This window comes from Bufo gargarizans, chromosome 1 (genome assembly GCF_014858855.1).
Source record: "Bufo gargarizans isolate SCDJY-AF-19 chromosome 1, ASM1485885v1, whole genome shotgun sequence".
Classification (NCBI taxonomy): Eukaryota; Metazoa; Chordata; class Amphibia; order Anura; family Bufonidae; genus Bufo; species Bufo gargarizans.
In genome coordinates this window covers 695,108,134-695,124,153 of record NC_058080.1, presented here as the reverse complement: position 1 = coordinate 695,124,153, position 16,020 = coordinate 695,108,134, and the positions used below count along the sequence as shown (strand labels likewise).

Genomic DNA, 16,020 nt, shown 5'->3' with positions numbered 1-16,020 from the left:
CCTCCAGATCCGCGTTATAGTATAGGTTGTGACACCTAAGTGTTTCTGTGCTATTTATGTAGATAATATCTAGATGGAAATTGTAAATGGCGATGAAAGGTGAAGCTACTTCAGCCCCTAGAGCAGTGGAGCGGACAGCTGGATGTCCTCCGAGCATGGTGTATAAACAGCCGGACAGCCGAGACATAGCAGAGCTGTATTTCTAAGCAAGATGGATGTTCTGCGCTTAAGAACTGTTTCAATAAACTTCATAGTCCAGCTTTCCATTTAAAAGTGTAATTTAAGTGACTATTTCTGTAATCTTTTCTCTTTAGCCAAATACTGGAGATCTGGATCCTATTTATGTGGTAGAAGTGCTGCTGAACTGCTGTAAAGAGAGCCTGAAAAATGCTGCAACTGAAACGGCAAAGCCGGCAAAACCAGATGAAAAGGGAGAGATGCAGGTACAGGACGGGCTTCTAGCTAAGGAATATTTAGTCTTCTCTATGACGGTATTGGACGCCATAGGGATCCTCCACTCTTAAGGTTAAATTCAGAAGTTTGTTGGTTGGAGTCCCCCTCTCAGAACACGCCTGGTATTATTGAATGTACAAAACCTAGAAATGAATGGTAACAAATTTTTTTCACCATTTGGCACTGATGTGGATCATGGTCTCTTGGACATGGGTGTAAGCCCATTTACATGGGCTGAGTAAGAAGGCAACTATCGGGAGCAAACTGTTCACAATTATTGATTGCTCCTGAAAGGTGGTGAGAGCTGCATTTACGTGTGCCCATTGCCTCGATGCATGGGGACGAGCAGTCGATACTGCCATCACTTGTGCCCGTACGGACAACATATCCTTGTTTCCACAGCACCATCTGCAGCCCAGAAACAGTTGTCGGAATCTACAATGAGCGATTCATTGGATGATTGGTGACACAGTTACAGGGGTTAGTTATCTGGGAAAGCATTCCTATTTATATAGCGCCAACCTATTCTGCCGCACTGTACAGAGATTTCCATTCCATTCTCTTTTCCCATTGGAGCTTACAATCTATAATTCAAATTGTCGTTGAAGTGTGGGAAGAAGTTGGATTACCTGGAGCAAAGTCTCACGAACCTGTGGAGAACATTCAAACTTTTAGTCATATTTGAACCCTGGACCTCAATGCTGAAAGGAAGCATGCTAATTACTGAGCCATCGTGCTGCCCAAGCGCGTGGGAGTTTCTCAAATCGTAAAGTACAGCGAGCTATGCGGCTTCTATCATTTCTGGAATGCAGAAACTGCTTATCTCACTGGGCCGAAACGGTTTCTGTAACTGTATGGGTAGCAGGGTGGCTCAGTACAACCTCTGCATGGAGTTTGGATGTTCTTCCTGTGTTAGCTTGGGTTTTCCTCCTACTCCAAAGACATACTGATGGGGAACTGTGAGCCCCATTGGGGACAGCTTGATTGCTAATGTCTATAAAGCGCTGCGGAATATAGTAGCGCTATATAAGTGCATAAAATAAATGCCATTCACTTGCATGGGAGCTATGGAAACTGCATAGCACAGCCCACTTGGCTGTTTTTGATCGTCCCGGCCACCTCAGTTCACCACAGGGTCAGTTGGCTTTTTTTTCTACACATGAGTAGAGATGAGCGAACTTCTGTTTTAAGTTCGGCGTCTAAAGTTCGGGGGCGGGTTAGCGGAGAATCCCGATCTGGAACCGGATATGGATTCCGACTTCCGTTGTGGTCCGTGGTAGCGGAATCAATAATGGCCGATTATTGATTCCGCTACCACGGACCACAACGGAAGTCGGAATCCATATCCGGTTCCAGATCGGGATTCTCCGCTAACCCGCCCCCGAACTTTAGACGCCGAACTTAAAACAGAAGTTCGCTCATCTCTACACATGAGGGTTCAAATTACAAATATTTTTTTTTGTTAATATAAACCTAAAGGGGGTTTCTGTTTCCTTCATAATGAATTTTGTTCATGTCTGGAACGTCTTAGTTTCTTTTTTTAAACATTACTCGCTCACTTCCAGTGGTTACTGGTACCTGCTGCTCCCCACTTCCTACTCATCACTGAAGAAGTCCTTGGAAGATGGAGGCAGAACATGAAAACCAGCGGTTATTGAGGGATAATTGTTTTGGATTTAGTTTCTGAAGACATGTGCGCCATTAAAATGTACCCAAACCTTTAAATCAAAATATCAAAACAGTCTTGAATTGGGTGTACGGATTCTGTCTTTTGCAGTCCACTGCAGGAGCACACCACTATCCGCCTGGCCTAGCACATGGGTGCAGGGTCCTGAGCAGAGCGGGCACAGGCAGGAGCTCTGCACAGCACATCGGTGCAGGGTCTCCACCATTGTACTGTGCCAGGCTTTTAGTGGAGTGAGGATGGGCAGAAGTAGCGAGGTGTGCTCCTGCCAGCGAACAGTGCTGTGTACAGGTCCGGACTTTGGGCGACTATTTTGAAAGGAAGAGAATAAAATGAATGAATGAAGAAAATATATTACAGCAATGATTTTAGGGGACTGGTAATAGTTTTAAATAAAAAAAAAAGTTTAGGAACATTTAAGTCTGTGACAGATGACATGCAGCGTTCTGCGGGAGCCTGTGTTACTGCGACAGTCCACTGTGTACAGTCGCATTCAGTATAGACCACTGCACCTCCTGTTCATGTGCCTTACACAACATGGCATAGAAACCAGTTACATACCCAATGGCGTACAGTAAATCGCGGCATGTCTGTGTTGCCTGAAGTTTGGCAGCAGATTGGACATTTGGATGCCATATGCGGAAAGAAATAAATGCTGGAAGGTTTACCGCATGTTCCGCTTCTGCTGATGCTTCACTTTTGGGCTCTGTTCACAATTAAGCCTCATGCAGACGTCCGTGGAACACAGTCCGTGAGATACCGGACTGGCGTTGCAGGAGCGCACGGCGTCATTGGTTGGCTTTGTGCTGCCTCCGCAGTGTATAAGAGTGTATATTACGCCGTGCGCTTAGTACAGTAATACACTCTTATACACAAAGCCAACCAATGACGCCGTGCGCTCCTGCAATGCCAGTCCGGTATCTCACGGACCGCGTTCCACGGACGTCTGCATAAGGCTTTATACACTATGATAATACATGTAAATTTTTTTTTTTTTGTTTTTTTTTAAGAGTTTATTCAACCCTATGAAGTGTTTGTTTGTTTTTTGTTTTTTAAGAAAAGGAGTAAGGGCTCCACACAAGCGTGTTTTCCTTCCGGATGTGATGCGTGTAGCGAACGCATAGTGTCGGGACTGAATCCGGACCCATTTTTTACACATCATGTGTGCAGCATGTTCTATAATCTGCGTTTTTCATGCAGCTCTGGCTCGATAGAAGTAAATGGGACTTGCATGAAAAATGGAAGGCGTCCAGATGCATTGTGGTTTTCCACTGATGGTTGCCAGGAGATGTTAACTGTTTGTTCAGCTTTTCTTCATGCGACTAAAAATTGTATGCAATCCAAATGCAATCTGTACGGGGGAAAAAAACGTAGACGCTAACACCACAGTGCAACACAGAATACTGCCTCGGCAGTACCGGCGGATACCACAGTGCAGCACAGAATACTGCCTTGGCGGATACCACAGTGCAGCACAGAATACTGCCTTGGCGGATACCACAGTGCAGCACAGAATACTGCAGCCTGCGCTACAGTATGAAACTGCAATACAGTTGAATTTAAGAGGACACCTGTGGCCACTGGCCAGGTGCAGAAGTTCCTGATGCACCTACATTAATTAATGCGAGAGCATCAGATCTTTATGTACCTGGATGGTGGCCATGAGGAGGTCTTGGGTGGACCCCATGGGCTTCGGCCCGTGGGGAAATTCCCCTGTAGGGTCTGTGGCCAGTCCACCCCTGTGGGCAAATAAAGCGCGCAAGTGTGAAAGTGACCTTCATGTGTTCATCACCTCTCCAGCCACTTGTTGCAGTGCAAGCGCCGGGCTGACGGGAGGGGGGACTCCAGACTTTATTTCCATGACAGATTGTTTAGACAGGGCTAGAGAGAAGTCATGTCTGGTTCTGCAATAAATGATTGCACATCGTACGGGGAATTGGATGCAGATGGTCCTCAGTAAATGTCAGTATTCCTCCTGGTAATAAGATGATGTTTGATGTACTTGCAGTGAGAATGATCCTCTAAAAGAGCATCTCAGTTCACACGGTCACCAGGGAGTTCGTTGTAAGGGCGCGGCCACACGGTCAGGTTTCCTCATGCAGTTTTGGAAACCCAAGTCGGGAGTGGATCATAAAAGAAGAGCATAAAGGACAGATGCAACTTCTTCTCTTTTTATTTTTTTAATTCACTCCTGGTTTTGGCTTCCAAAACTGCATCAGGAAACCTGACCACGTGGCCGAACCCATACACCAGACACAATGCTTTGTAGGTAGCTCAGCTGAATGCAGTGATACCTTTCTTTGCTTCATTTTGGAGAAAAAGTACTTTAACTCCACATGCAAATGAGCTGATGTCTAACTATCCCAAAACAGGATTAGAAAAAGATGGCTTCTTTCTTCTGAAAATAGCGCCACACCCGTCCATAGGTTGTGCCTTGTATTGCAGGTCAGCCCCATTCATCTCCATGAGCTGCAGTAGCCTATGCAATGTATGTATGGTGTGACTCTGCTTTTGGAAGAAAGCGGTTACCTTTTTCTTATCTTGCACAGTCCTTTTAAACAGATGTCCACCCCTGCCTGGTGCCTGAGGCGATAATTCCGTCCTGCTGGTCACCAGCTGGGGGATATTTACTATTGCATAGTGACTATTCAGATCACATCCATGTTCTGTGTGATCACACCGTCCGCCAGTGTGAAAGCCGCTATCACTATTCGAGTGGTGTCCTGGGTGGCAAACACTTCTCTAATATGCCCAAATAGCTTCCATATGGACACGTAAATGCAAACAACATGGTTGTTCCCCAGGGTATGTCCACATGGGATGTGTACGCTGTGGATTTTACAGGGGTCTTTGGTTGAGGTCAGTGGGGGCAGCACAGCAGTATCCAGCCCCATCCACTGGACAATAAATGGGGCTTCCATTGCCAGAGCTACTTCAGAACAGCTGATCGGCTGGGGTGTGGGACCCCTACCGATCAGACAATCAACAGGCAATCTATTTAAAAGGAGTGCATAACCCCTTTAAGAAATCTCATTAGCACGGTGCAAAAAAGTGCAGTGGAAATTGAATTGTGGTGTAAATTTTAAATCCGTAGCAAGTCAATTCCCACCGCAGATTGATTTCTTTGCAATGCAGAAGGTGCAGCGTGCCCCGCATAGCCGTACATTTAAGAAAATGTTTCTGTAAAATAAAATAAGAAATCAGAAGTCTGTTTTAGTCCTCGTCTTGTTTTGTCAAGTTGTTAAATCAGTTCTGCTTTTTCCTAGTTATACCCGCTTCTGGGAAAGCTGGGTGATAAGTTTAACTGTAATTGCAATGGTCTCCGTGCTTCTAATCCAGCTTTCCTATACTCCTAAATGGAAACCCTATACGCATCATGCTGTGTATGGCTGCATTAATGCGCGCGTGTTCTGTTTGGGAAGATGTTACTCCTAATTGCTCAGAAATACCTGGAGGATATTTACACACCATCTAAATATGTGTACACACCGCTACACATGGGCAAGCTGTAGGCGGTGTAGTCCAGGCCAGTGTCACGCTTGTGCCTATAGACATGAATGTATGTGGCAGGGAGAACAGTCCCCCGTATGGACTTCTCTCTGGAACCTATTGTCTTCTCCAGCACTTTCATCCTGATCGCTGCAGGCTATTCCTAAACCCAGCCCAAGTATTTTTCTAGTAAACACAATTTGTCCCTGAATTAAAAAAAAAAGTTTGAAGTTTAAGTTTTGTACCATAAAAATATCTGCTTCTCATAAAGCTTGGGCAACAACCCATATGGCTACTAATACCGGCATACCTGATAGTGACCATGCCGGTTGTCACTCAGAGCCATGCAAATCTAAATGTTAATGGTGGTAAAATCCTTTTAAGGGGATTTCTTGGACTTAAAGGACTTTTGCACAGAATAGGTGATTAGTATCCAATCAGAGGTGGTCTCACTGCTGGGACCCTCACAGTTCAGGAGAATTAGGCTGCTTTCACATCTGTGTTTTGCTGTACAGATTTGAAATCTGTGACTGAAGCGTTTTGCTGCGGTTTTCAGATTCTGTTTTCTCCCTATTTTGTTTCAAAGGGGACAAAACGGAACGAACATGAGCGGAGTGCGTCAGAATACACTCCGTTTCGTTGTGTTCCCTTATTGCACAAACGAACGCTGCAAGCAGCATTTTTGTGTTCACCATGGGATACTTACAATGGTTTTAGTGCTGGATCTGTCATTTGGGAGATAATACAACCGTTCTGAACGGATGCGTTTTTGCTATCCCCTGCCAGATCCAGCAAGAGAGCCTAAGTCTCTAAAGTGAACGGATCAATGGGTTGCACATGCGCACTGCTGCTCCACCCATTTCTATGGGACTGTTGGAGATGGCAGAGTTCTGTAGTGGCATCACACGTGCGAAAGTCACCTAGTTTACTCTAGGGACTCTAGTATCCCGTTCTTGTGATGGGTGGTGGCCCCAGCTGTCAAACCCCCACCAATCAGATTCTTATCGCCTATCTTTTAAACATTGATGGATAGGCCATTTGATCCTCAGGAATCTGACTCCCTGGACCACCATGAACAGTCCTTTTGTTCTGCTGGTTGGTGGGGGTGGGGGGTGATCCCTCACCAATCAAACCCTTCAATAGTAATACTTGGGCTCCATTTACAGGTCCACAAATCTGTTACGCTTTTTGTGGAACGGAATTGCGGAACCATTTATTTCTATTGGGCCGCACTGCCGGGTCCGCAATTCCGTTCCCGAAAAAAATTAAATAAATAGAACATGTCCTATAACTGTCCGCAATTGCGGACAAGATTAGGCATTTTCAATTATAGTGCAGGCGATGTGCGGTCCACCAAATGCGAAACGCACATTGCTGGTGTCCATGTTTTGTGGATGCGCAAAACACATATGGATGTGTGAATTGACCCTTACTGTGAGAACATACATTAGATGTTTTCTTTCTAGTTTGTGTATGAAGTCTGGAGGTTTCTAGTATTCTGCGCCACTAATAGTCTCTTCCCTTTCCTCACTACAGGTGGTTCCAGTTCTGCTTCACTTGCTATGTGCGATCAGCAGTGTGCGTCTATATATCCCCAAGGATCTCAGGCCTCTCGACAACCGGCAGAGCGTATTAAAATCCATACAGGTAAACTCTAGTGACTTGTGATAATCCCTTGTAGTAAGATAATTTCAGTTTGATTTAGTTATTTCTTATAGAGATGATCCTTAAGGTGGTGTCCTATATGTATTTCCTGCGGCTTCTCAGCCTCCTGTTCTCACAGTGGTAAAGGCTGTGGTCTGAAGGAAGAGAACACAGCCTTTACCAACGCTATAAGCATGTGACAAACCTCATGCATCAGTCTTGTGTACAGTCACAGAACCCATGACTCAACCAGTGATACATTGTGTAACTGCTGTTGTGAAGCTATCCTCAGGGTATGGTGGGAGTTGTAGTTTCAAGACAGCTGGATGGCCACAGGTTGTCATTTAGCAGGCTTGCATACATACATACATACATACATACATACATACATACACTCAGCTTTATATATTAGATCACACGTACATACATACATACATACATACATACATACATACACTCAGCTTTATATATTAGATCACACGGTACTGTAAGTGGAGATGGGATAGAATATTTGGTCTACAATTTCCTCCGGAAATCAGAAAATCTCTTCTTTCGGAACAGTGTAATAGAAAAAGCTAGGTTTCAGCCCCTTTTGAGATTACATTGGTAGCGTTAAGTCAATGAGATTGCGTTTTCTGGTTTCTGTCAGACGTATTCAGGTCTTGGAGACTTTATGGGGCTTTAAGTCACTCTTTTGGTGGATGGTGATTTGAATGCAGGACAACATTGCTGCTGATGAAGTCAGGTCTTTAATGTTACATAGATGCCTCATTGATTCCATACTGGAATTGCTTACCCAGTAATAACAGGTAATCCAGGGGTTTCCCAGCAGCATGAAGACCCCCTGATCAGCTGATTTTTGGCAGACCTGTCGCCTACTTACTGGACATCATATATTGCCGACCTTTTTGCCTCACATGCTCACTTTTAGTGTGGTGCCCTTAGGAGTGGGTGATATAAACAACAAACGATAAAAATTTGGGCAATGATATAGATTTTGTCTATGTCGCCCTATCGCGATAGATGACCACGGAGGAGTAGCTTCTCACTCACTGCTCCGCGGCCTCCCGACTGGGCACCGCGCTGCACTGGCCAGGACCTTGCGTGCACACATTGTCAGCTCGCTGGCTGACGCTGTGTGTGACGTCGGGTCTCTCCCAGTGCATGCTGGGAAGACGCGGTCTGTCTCCAGCGTTGGAGGATGGCTATGGCATGGGGCTGATGGCGCTGGCTGGGGGACATGAATGATTGCAAATGGCAATGGCATGGGGCTGGCTGGGGGACATGGATGATAATGGCATGGGGCTGAAGGCGCTGGTTGGGGGACATGAATGATGTCAATGGAATGGGACTGATGGTGCTGGCTGGGGAACATGATGATGATGATGATGATGATGATGGCCAATGGCATGAGCTGATGGCGCCGGCTGGGGGGACATGAATGATTGATTGCAAATGGCCATGGCAAAGTTTTGTAATTTGTATACATACAGAAAATATTGCGCTATATTTATTTTTATATATATATATATATATATATATATATATATATATATAATCTCTATCATTATTGCACATGCTTCAAATTATATTGCGATATCGATTTTAGGCCATATCACCCAGCCCTAGGTGTTTGACTGCCATGTCAATAGAGCGGAAAAAAGCAACATAAATTGACTTGCTGCAACATAAATTGACTTGATTTTTTTTATTTTTTTCCTGCAAAATGCTGATGAAATCTGTTAATGTCGTCCACTTTGCTGCTGCTGTAATATGCTGCAGATTTTCTGCTCACAACATCAGGATGGAAAATCCTCCCTGTCTGAGTTTGAATCTGATTACAGATGGGAGATAGAATTAGGACAATTTTTCTCTCATTTAGAAGAAAAAGGGTTAATTCTCCTCAATTTGAATTTTCCTCTCAAAATATTTCAGGAATTACACTGGTTGCTAAAAAAAAACACTTGTGATCGTTCCCACAAAAATTAAGCAGCACTTTTGCAGTCCAGTGTTGGTTTTGTTGGTTCTACTTAATGACAGTATTGGATTTGGCAGCGATCATTGTGAGCAATTATCTGCTAATGGCTGTACGATGGAGCGCTTCCAGACACTGGCTCCAGTGGCGTCCGTTATTCAGCACATTAATCAGTAAATCATCAGGCAGTTTTAGAGGATGAATGTTAATAAGCGTGTATGATTAGTTATCTTAATTCTAAATATAGGAAATTCCCCTTAAAGCTTTTATATTCACAGTGAAAGTCGCTGAGTTGTCCTCTCATCCGGCTATGGCCACCATAGGCCATCACCCAACCTTACCCAAACTCCTCAATGACGCGCGTCTCTTTATAATAAGGATATGCACTCAGTGGCCAGGTCTGTAAATTCAGAAACTCAGGGGAACATTTGCTATACTGAAATACGTCTGTCTACTTTCACACCCGCGTGTTGGCTTTCCGTTTGTGAGATGCATTCCGGGATCTCACAAGCGGTCCTAAACGGATCAGTTTGCATTCTAATGCATTCTGAATTGAAAAGGATCCGCTCAGAATGCATCAGTTCAGTCTCCGGACTCTCACAGGCTTGCAGCGTTTTGATGTCCGTCTGATGAAACTGAGCCAAACGGATCCGTACTAGGGATGATGCAAGGGAATAGGAGGGCGGGCATAGACTGAGGCTGGGGCGGAGTAACGCTGAAAGAAGGCAGAGCAGCCGGGGCTCCTACGCACTGAACTCCGCCCCCTGGGCACTTGCGAGTGCTAATTTGCATATTAATTAAACATGGTTTTTCCAGCTTCTGCAAGTCTAAAGAAAATAACAAAGTTACCATTACAATCCTGTATAGCTGTGCTACAGCGCCATCTAAGCACTGTATACGGTCATATAGTGGTGTCAGACTCCCTTTAAGGACCATAGGAAAGCTGGGTGACTGTACTTGGAAGAAAAAATGTATCAACATCCACCTTTCCCGGAGACAGATGTAGCAAAATATTCACGTTGAAACCGTCCATCATTAGGGTTGTAGCTGTCAGACTTGTCAGCAGTGAAGACCACAGTGAGAGGAGCAGCCGGGTGGCTGCCACTTGTTTGCAGGGAGGGGAAATGTTGGCAGACGCTCAGTAAATAAACACGTACAAGCTGTTTGTACAGGCCGTGCCATCCATTCCTTCATGCCCAGGTCCTCGGCTCGTCCAGGCAGCATAGACGTGTGCGGTATGTCTTCTGCACAGCAGGAGGTAGAGTGTGCGGCTGCACCGCTCCTGCACTTTCCATGCCGCAGCTTGGCTTATGTATAACCCTTTAGATATGTATTTACTACAGATACTACTGACAATATTACCAGAAGCACACATATATAATCATGATATATTTTATTAGATGACATAAAAAACAACATATAAATAATGTATGAATAATAAATGGCAGCAATGCAGTTAACGCTGCGAATCTGCAGCTCCCCAGTAGGTACACAAGATGGAAATCCCCCCTTGAAAGTACTCATTATGGCTCGACACTAATTTGCTTGAAAAGACATCGAAAACTCCTCAAGAAACCAGAGGAGGGAATATATTGCAAATAGTGCAGGTAAAAAAAAAACACAAGAGTTACAAAAGCCAAAAAAGGGTAACAGAAATAATAGCTTAGAAGACCAATTGCATAATGTGGCCCATAAATAGCCTGATGACGACAAATGCCAGATCAATACCTGTGAAGTGTAATGGGGGAAGAGACCTTGGACATCTAGGGAGCGCACCCCACAATGTCAATGAGTAAAAATGTATCTGGTCTTTATTGGCTTCAACGGGCCATGCTGCACACACAGTATAATATACTGCGGAAATAATGACACCGCACTCGCCAGAATGGGAGCATTGTTTATATTGAATTTATTACGGTGGGAAAAACTGTTGTCCGGATGTTAGATAAGATGGCCGACACCCCGCTCTCCCACTCATCTCCTCTGGCTTATCTTATTTCCACTTCCCTTTAGAGAAGGGATTATCAACCTTCGGCACTCCAGCTGTTAAGCTACAATTCCCAGCATGCTCCATTCATTTCCATGCAAGTTCTTAGAAGAGCAGAGCAAGTATGCATGCTGGGAGTAGTTGTTTCACAACAGCTGGAGTGCCGGAGGTTGCCTACCCCTGCTTTAGTGTCTTCTGTAAGGTTTGCGAGTTCAGGTGACTAGCAAACACTAGATATTTATATTGGAGTTAGGCCTCACGCACCCGACCGTAGTTTGGGTCTATGTCGATCCACATTTTTTGCGGATTACATGCAGACCCTTTCATTTCTATGGGGCCCACAAAAAATTGCGGACTGAGCACAGATGTCATCCAAGCAGCTGAATCTCCATCCGGCAAAAGAATGTGTCCTATTCTTGTCTGTTTTGCGCACAAAAATAAGTGTTTTTACAATAGGGGTGACTGGAAAGTGCAGGACGCACACAGCCAGGTACCCTGTCTTGCGGATCCACAGTTTGCGGACTGAGAACCCATTGGGCTTCTTTCACATGTGGCGCTGCTTTCCGGCAGGCTGTTCTGGCTTAGAATGCTGGGAATCGGCCGGACAAAAACCGTTGGTGCAATGTTTTTTGGCCAGTTGATTCCCCGCATATTGCTGGGTAGTAGCCGGATTTCTGTCGGACCCCATTATCGTCAAGATCCTCTCCAGCAGGCTTCTCTCTGCCGGAACAGCCTGCCATAGAGCTCTGCCACAGACGTGAAACTAGCTTTACGGTCGTGTGCGTGAGGCCTTATTTGTTTGCAGGGATAGGTATTTATGTAGTGTACTGCCTCTCAATGCTGCACAGACTTGTTTTAGGTTCCACCTCCCAAGAAGACATTCAGAACATGGGAGGGAACTTGGAGGAGGTGGAAAATTGTTTGCTTTCTATATACTGAGCTGGAGGCCTAAAACGCAGTTGGAAGTACAATATAATAAATGTGTCAGTTGTCAGAGATTGTCCCTGTCTGAATAACCTTGTAATCCGACGAATCGTTCTGCAGGAGGTTCAGAAGCGCTTCCCTGATGGCGTGCCCTTACTGGACCCCATAGATGATATGGGTATTAAAGATCCCGGCCTTAAAAAAGTCATTCAGAAAACGGAAGCCTTTGAACACAGGATGTATTCTCACCCTCTCAACAACGATCCGAATCTGGAGTCTGCATACAAACAGTGCGAGAAGAAAGCCCAGGTAAAACCTCTACAAGTCTGTCCATGTGTGACGTTTTGGGTTAGACGCGTATATCCTTATTTGTACATGTGTATCATTGTTATATGCCTTGATTTGCAGATCGCAGTGGATATTCGAGCAGCCAGGCGGGAACTGAAGAAAGCTCGCACGGTGTTACAGATGGATGAGCTGAAGTGCAGGAAGCGCGTGCTCAGACGCATGGGTTTTGCGTCGTCCTCTGATGTCATAGAGATGAAGGGACGAGTGGCCTGTGAAATTAGCAGGTGATTCTCTTTTTATGTTGAACTTCCTGGCGTTCTGAGTTTTTGTTCCCACTTTTTGGCCTTTAATAAATATATTAAGAGCTGTCGGACACCCAGATCCCTCCAGCGATCAGCAGAATGACCAGGCCAAAAAGTGTCTGGTACTGCAGCCCGGTCCACTAAAGTGAAAGTTTGTTATGAAGATGTGTAGGGGCACCCCTCGCCTTTTTAGTTTTGGAGATATCCTAGGAAAAGGCAATATAGCTAGTCTCCCCAAAATAAAAAACTTCAACCGTAGCAATTACACAAATACATTAAAGGGGTTGTGCAAAGTTAAAGGCTATATACACCTGTTGGAGGCAATTTTTGTTTGATTGCATTTTAGTCATTTTTGGCTAAAAATCCATATTTTTGATTGGCCTTTATTAAAAATATTGAGCCGTTTTGTCACAAAGGGTTAACTGTTTTTCTAACTGTTACTGGTATTTTCACTTTCACTTTGTGAAGGTCATCTACTAAGGCTACTTTCACACTAGCGTTCGATCGGATCCGTTCTGAACGGATCCGATCATATTAATGCAGACGGAGGCTCCGTTCAGTACGGATCCGTCTGCATTAATAACTTAGAAAAAATTCTAAGTGTGAAAGTAGCCTGAGCGGATCCGTTCAGACTTTCAATGTAAAGTCAATGGGGGACGGATCCGCTTGAAGATTGAGCCATATGGTGACATCTTCAAGCGGATCCGTTCCCATTGACTTACATTGTAAGTCTGGACGGATCCGCACGCCTCCGCACGGCCAGGCAGACAGCTAAACGCTGCAAGCAGCGTTCAGTTGTCCGCCTGTCCGAGCGGAGCGGAGGCTGAACGCCGCCAGACTGATGCAGTCTGAGCGGATCCGCTCTATTCAGACTGCATCAGGGCTGGACGGAGGCGTTCGGGTCCGCTCGTGAGCTCCTTCAAACGGAGCTCACGAACGGACCTATGAACGCTAGTGTGAAAGTAGCCTAACCCTTATCTCTAAACTACTAAGAGATCACTTATTTAAGCCACATTCTAATCAGTAAGATGAGAACTGAGCTATAATGACTGTTTATAATGTCAGTGAGCAGAGATAAGGAGCCCGTCTGCTCCGCAACTGACGGAAGAGACAGAGAGCCCACAGACTGCTACTAGAGCATCTTGGCTATGTACAGAAAAAAGGATGCCATATTTTTTAATAAAGACCAATTAAAAAAATGAGTATAATACAATAATAAAAAAATGCCCCCCAAAGGTGTACATAGCCTTCAAAAATGTATCCCCTATTCTACAGGTAGGGGATAAGTATCTGATCAGTGAGGGCTAACCGCAGGGACGGCGTATTCAGCCGGTGGTCTAATGCATATGGGAAGCTGACAACTCTTCCCCGATATATGATCTCAGGGGGGAGAGGGGTTGGGCAATATTTTCGCCCATGCCTTTTGTTCTCCCTGGAGATGAGCTGCCAACAAAGGTGTCTGACAGCAGCTGTCCCTCATCCCCGTTGAATAGATATACACGCTCAGCCAAAGTGAGTTGGGAGAGAGAGACATTTTCAAAAAGCTACTGAATGTGTAAGGCGGTAGGAAGGAGCAGTTTTATACCAGTGCGCCCTTTTAAAGCAGAATCCCAGATAAATTAGCTTTTTTCTTGTTTTCAATACCTGGATTTTTAGTAACTGTACAGGATGACGGGTTGTGTGATCTTTCTGTCCTTTGCAGTGCTGACGAGCTACTACTCACAGAAATGATGTTTAACGGACTTTTTAATGACCTGACGTCAGAACAAGCGACGGCCCTGCTCAGCTGCTTCGTGTTTCAGGAGAATGTGAGTAACGTCCCAGGCGGTATTTGTACACGCTGGAGAAAACGTCTCCTTGTTTATTACCAGTGAGATAAATTATAAATGGGTGGTGGATTGTGCCTTGTAAGCTGTGTGGGATATTGAGTAGTTGCCATGTAAAACATCATGTCTGTTTGGTTTGCCGTGGATTTCAGTGGAGAGGACGCGATACGTGCAGCCTCGTCTCCGCTGTTCTCTTTCTAGACATAAGGTTGGAGTCCCAGCTTCTAGACCCACTTCAGACCCTTGTTCATTCTGACATTTCCATTTTGTTAGAGGGATTCACAATTTTTAAAAGCTGTCGGGGAATCCTGAGTTGTTTGGGACCCCCCCCCATTTATTAGCAGGAGCTGAGAGCAGCTACAACTGCATCTCTTTGTTCTGGAGGATCTGGTTTCTACCTACATTATACATTCAGACAATTGATTTCTGTAGAGATCATATAGGATTTCTTTCCCCTGGAGAACTAAAGGGGTCATCCAGGAAATAATAATGATAACCTATCCTCAGCATTATCACATCGGCCAAGTCAGAGTGCTGGCGCCCCTGCCGATCAGCTACTTTAGGGAGCCTCCCCGCTCACCGGAGCTCTGCAGACTCCCAGCAGCTTACACAGCGCCCTACATTGTATAGTGGCTGCGCTTGGTATTGCAGCTCTGCCCTATTCACTTCAATGGGGCTGAGCTGCAACTAGACCATTTGTCTGACGCTACATGGCCTAGGAACAAGGAGCGGCACTAACAGCTGATCGTCAGGGGTCCCTGGAGTTAGACCCCTGCCAATCTGATATCCATAGGATAGCCCCTCGAGTGAATAAGGCTGAGCTGCAATACCAGGTACAGCCCATGCACAAAGGAGGCGCTGTTTCTTGCAAAAAAAAATAAAATAAAATACCCTAATTTCTTAAAACTATTAATTAGCTGTGGTTGATACCAATTGAGAGATGTTGCCTATCGCTCCTGTGGTAGTGAGCAGCCGATCTGTGTATTCAGTACGGCACCCCCTACTCCCATTTCTCAACCTAACTAAACAGGTTTGTAATTTAAGGATCTGGGAAAGCTGGGTGAAAGCCAGTGAGGGAGCTGTGGAAGCCATATCGGTTGTCACTTTCATAGGAGCGGATGCAACGGCTGAAGCCTTCCCTTATTGCGGTCTGCGGACTTTCTCCGTCCAATTAGTTGAGATCTGTACAATTATTCTGACTATAGTACAGTAAGCCGGGCTCCTGGTAGCCGTGTGAGCTCTCGGGAGGTGGGAGAGCATGCCGAAAACAAACATTTCATCTTCCCGGCTGAGTGCAGATCACACAGCTGGAGTCGGGGGCATTTCTCATTAAGTGCTGTGTTTGTTCAGCTGTGTTTCCAGAGGAAGTTTCTGTGCTGCAGAGGTATATGGGTGAAGAGGGATGCCCAGACCGACGTCCCTCTGTAGACGGAAACGCCATCAGGGAT

General features: G+C 45.2%; 1 protein-coding gene across 1 annotated transcript in view; it reads left to right on the top strand.

The window, feature by feature from the left end:
- Nucleotides 1–16,020, top strand: part of MTREX (Mtr4 exosome RNA helicase) — a 95,402-nt gene that overhangs the window by 72,932 nt on the left and 6,450 nt on the right. The window contains exons 19-23 of the mRNA XM_044276229.1: nucleotides 315–443; nucleotides 7,163–7,273; nucleotides 12,277–12,465; nucleotides 12,565–12,728; nucleotides 14,449–14,554. Of these exons, the coding sequence (XP_044132164.1) occupies nucleotides 315–443; nucleotides 7,163–7,273; nucleotides 12,277–12,465; nucleotides 12,565–12,728; nucleotides 14,449–14,554 (699 nt within the window). The remainder of the gene's footprint in view (nucleotides 1–314; nucleotides 444–7,162; nucleotides 7,274–12,276; nucleotides 12,466–12,564; nucleotides 12,729–14,448; nucleotides 14,555–16,020) is intronic.